Source organism: Grampus griseus (assembly GCF_964374135.1).
Source record: "Grampus griseus genome assembly, chromosome: 20".
In the NCBI taxonomy this organism is placed as follows: Eukaryota; Metazoa; Chordata; class Mammalia; order Artiodactyla; family Delphinidae; genus Grampus; species Grampus griseus.
In genome coordinates this window covers 30,415,606-30,418,904 of record NC_139014.1, presented here as the reverse complement: position 1 = coordinate 30,418,904, position 3,299 = coordinate 30,415,606, and the positions used below count along the sequence as shown (strand labels likewise).

General features: G+C 43.6%; 1 protein-coding gene across 2 annotated transcripts; it reads right to left on the bottom strand.

Moving 5' to 3' along the window:
- Positions 1-1,690: 1,690 nt before the first annotated feature.
- LOC309838262 (heterogeneous nuclear ribonucleoproteins A2/B1-like) lies at positions 1,691-2,921 on the bottom strand (the record flags this gene model as incomplete). Of its 2 annotated transcripts, XM_082679309.1 has the most annotated exons (2): positions 2,011-2,921; positions 1,691-1,890 (listed from the first exon to the last, which is right to left on the bottom strand). In XM_082679309.1, the coding sequence occupies exons 1-2, from the start codon at positions 2,729-2,731 to the stop codon at positions 1,691-1,693; spliced, it is 921 nt and encodes a 306-aa protein (XP_082535435.1). In that variant the 5' UTR covers positions 2,732-2,921. The 2 variants fall into 2 exon arrangements, with proteins under 2 accessions (XP_082535435.1, XP_082535434.1); XM_082679308.1 differs by having other exon boundaries at positions 1,691-2,915.
- Positions 2,922-3,299: the final 378 nt, after the last annotated feature.

Below are 3,299 nucleotides of genomic sequence, written 5' to 3'. Positions count from 1 at the left end.
CAACTTTCCTTCCTTTCACTTTCAGCCAATGATAGCATTTTTTTTCCCCACTGAGAAAATAGAAGAAATCAGAAAAAAACAAAACAAAACCTTACCATCCCACCACCAAAAATACCAACCTCCAGTATCCAGGTCCTTTTACTCTGCCTCCATCCTCTTATGATGAATGGACCATCCATGCATCTATCTGAGGCCAGGTCCCCCCCCCCCCCCCGTTGTGTACTGGATCCCTTCCCTTCCTGCTTATTCAAAGGTATCACTCCAGCAATTATCTGCTCTCTCATATGCATTGTCAAATTTTCTCTCTCTAGTGCACCATATCCATTAGCATACTAAATGGGATATAACTCTCATCTTTAAAAAAAGAATCCTAGACCCTACTTTCCCCTCCAGTTACCTCACCATTTGCCTGCTAATCATTCAGAGCAAAATTTAAAAACATTATCTGGACTGTTTCTATTTCCTCACCTCCTATTCTTTGTCACACACCCTCCAATCAGGCTTGTGTCCCTATCATGACAGTAAAACCACATTTATCAAGGGACTTCCATGATGACAGATTCAATGGTCAATTCTCCATTCTTATTTGACCCATCCGCAACAGTTTAAGTCGTCTGGTCACTCACTTCTTGAAACAATTTCTCAGTTGCTTCCAAACACCTGAGTTTTCCGATCTTCCTCCTACGTCACCAGCTGTTCCTTTTCCATGTTCTTTCCTGGATTCACTTTTTCCCCCTTTCACAAGCTCTAAGATTGGAGTGTCCCTGGGCTCAGTTCTTGTCTATCCTCACCCCTCCTCTCTTTCCTGCCCTGTTCTCTTCTCTGCTCAGTCCTTCCTCCTGGGTGTCTTATCTAGCCCATGGCTTTCAGCACCATCCATAATGCTGCAGACTCCCTGTTTATATCTCTAATCCAGAGCCTCTCCCCTGAGCCCAGGATGAATAAAGGCAACGTGTGTCTTCAACTTCCTCCCCTTTTGCCATGTTTCTCCCCACCTCTGTGGTTCCATTTCTTCTCATATTCAGTTTATTCCTACTCCAGGGTAACTGGTAGGATTAAAGCATTAACTAGTGTTCAGCAGTGCCTTGCACATAATGGAAATATTCTTCAAATGTAACTCAATGTCTCCCTTCAGGGCAATATTTTTTCCTTTAGAATTATTTTATTAAATCATAAATGTACAACAGCTTCTTAACTCTACACACGCACTTAAATTTTTTTAAAGGAAAAACGTTACGTCTTATTACACCAGCTTTTCAAAACTTTGAGAAAAATCTTAAAAAAGGTTTCACATGTCACTTGAAACTTACAAATTTAACATTATCAACGAAGGAATGCTTCTACACTCTTACAAAGACCACTAGAAAGAAACAACAATTAAAAAAGCTAAGAAACTGTCTCAAAGGCATTTTTTTTTTTTACAATCCTTCCTCCACAGTAAGGTAATGTTATTAAATAATGTTAAATAATTAAACATTATTAAATTAAATAATGTTATTAAATAAATTAAATTCACAAAATGGCTCTCTGCATCTGCTCTGGTGTCTTCTGCCGTATCACTGCATATTTAGGCATGACTGAGATAAGAGTTTCCTTAACATTGTTATTTCGATAACCTGAAGCTGTTCTGTTACCTCTGGGCTCTCATCCTCTCCCATTTATACAGTGAAGCCCATGGTAAATAGGAAGATCAATATCGTCTTCTCCCTCCATACCCCCCACTTCCTCCACCTGGACCATAGTTTCCTCCACCTGGACCATAGTTTCCTTCACCATACGGTCCTCCCATGTTTCTGCTACCACCAAAGTGTCCACTCTTCATTGGACCATAGTTAGAAGGTTGCTGGTTATAATTTCCAAAATCATTATAATTTCCACTTCCATAATTTCCTCCTCCATACTTGTCATAACCACCTCTGCAGCCCCCACCCTGGTTGCCATATCCAGGTCCTCCACCACCATATCTTCCTCTTCCTCCTCCATAACCAGGGCTACCTCCAAAATTGCCACCTCCAGGTCCTCCTCCATACCCATTAGAGCCAACTCCAAATCCACGACCACTTCCATATCCATCAGATGCTCCTCTGAAGTTACTTCCTGGTCCTGGTCCAAAATTTCCACCACCACCACGAGACTCTCCAGAACCAAAGTGGCCTCCTCTTCCACTTCTAGAACTTTGGACTTCCTGCATTTCTTGTCTAGATAAAGCCTTCTTTACTTTTGCATTATGACCATTGATAGGATGGTATTTCTGCAACACAAGCTTATCCACAGGATCATGGTCATCAAAAGTAACAAACCCAAAGCCTCTTTTCTTTCCAGACTGCCTATCGGTAATTATCTCAACAGCATAAATTTTTCCATATTCCTCAAAGTAATCTCTAAGATGATGTTCCTCAGTATCTTCTTTAATTCCACATACAAACAGCTTCTTCACAGTGACATGAGCCCCTGGCTTTCCAGATTCCTCTCTTGCAACAGCACGTTTTGGCTCAACCACTTTCCCATCAATTGAATGAGGTCTTGCAGCCATGGCGGCATCAACCTCAGCCATGGATGAAAAAGTTACAAAACCAAATCCTCTTGATCTTTTGCTTGCAGGATCCCTCATTACCACACAATCTGTAAGTTTTCCCCACTGCTTGTAGTAGTTCCTCAAACTTTCTTCTGTAGTTTCAAAGCTCAAGCTACCAATAAAGAGTTTACGGAATTGTTCCTCTTCTCTCTCCATCGCGGACTCAGTCGCTTCAGCCCGATTTCCCCAGCCGAGCGAGATGAGATCTCCGCGGACGCACACGAACCGGACTCGTCCTGGCGCTGTAGTGAGAACTGCCGCTGGTCGAGAAACGACACCGCTAGGAGCACCTCCACTCTGGACCCGGCGCTGCTGCTCCTGCCGCTAGAGCCGCTGCCGCCGCTTTTCTAGAACCTTCCCCCGACTAACGCCTCCTCCCCTACGTCACGCCGTTGCGTAAACGGCCTAACCGCAGCCAATGGCGGGAACGCTCTACGACCTCCTTGCGCCAAGTACGTGCCCCTCCCCCTTGCGGCCAGTCTAGGGCAATATTTACATTTGGCCTAAAGGCGAAGTTATACCTCTTTACTGATGAAATTTCAGATACGGGCAGACGTGGTTTCATCCTCATCAGGCCTGGGATGGAAATGGGGGATGTGTGTGGATTTTTTGGAGTGAGAGGCTTTTTCAGAGTAGCTCAGATCATGTTGATCCCTGACTCAGTCTTTCTGTGATATGTACTTGGCATTCTTCTATCTCTTTTGGTCTTGTTGTGGTCAGGATA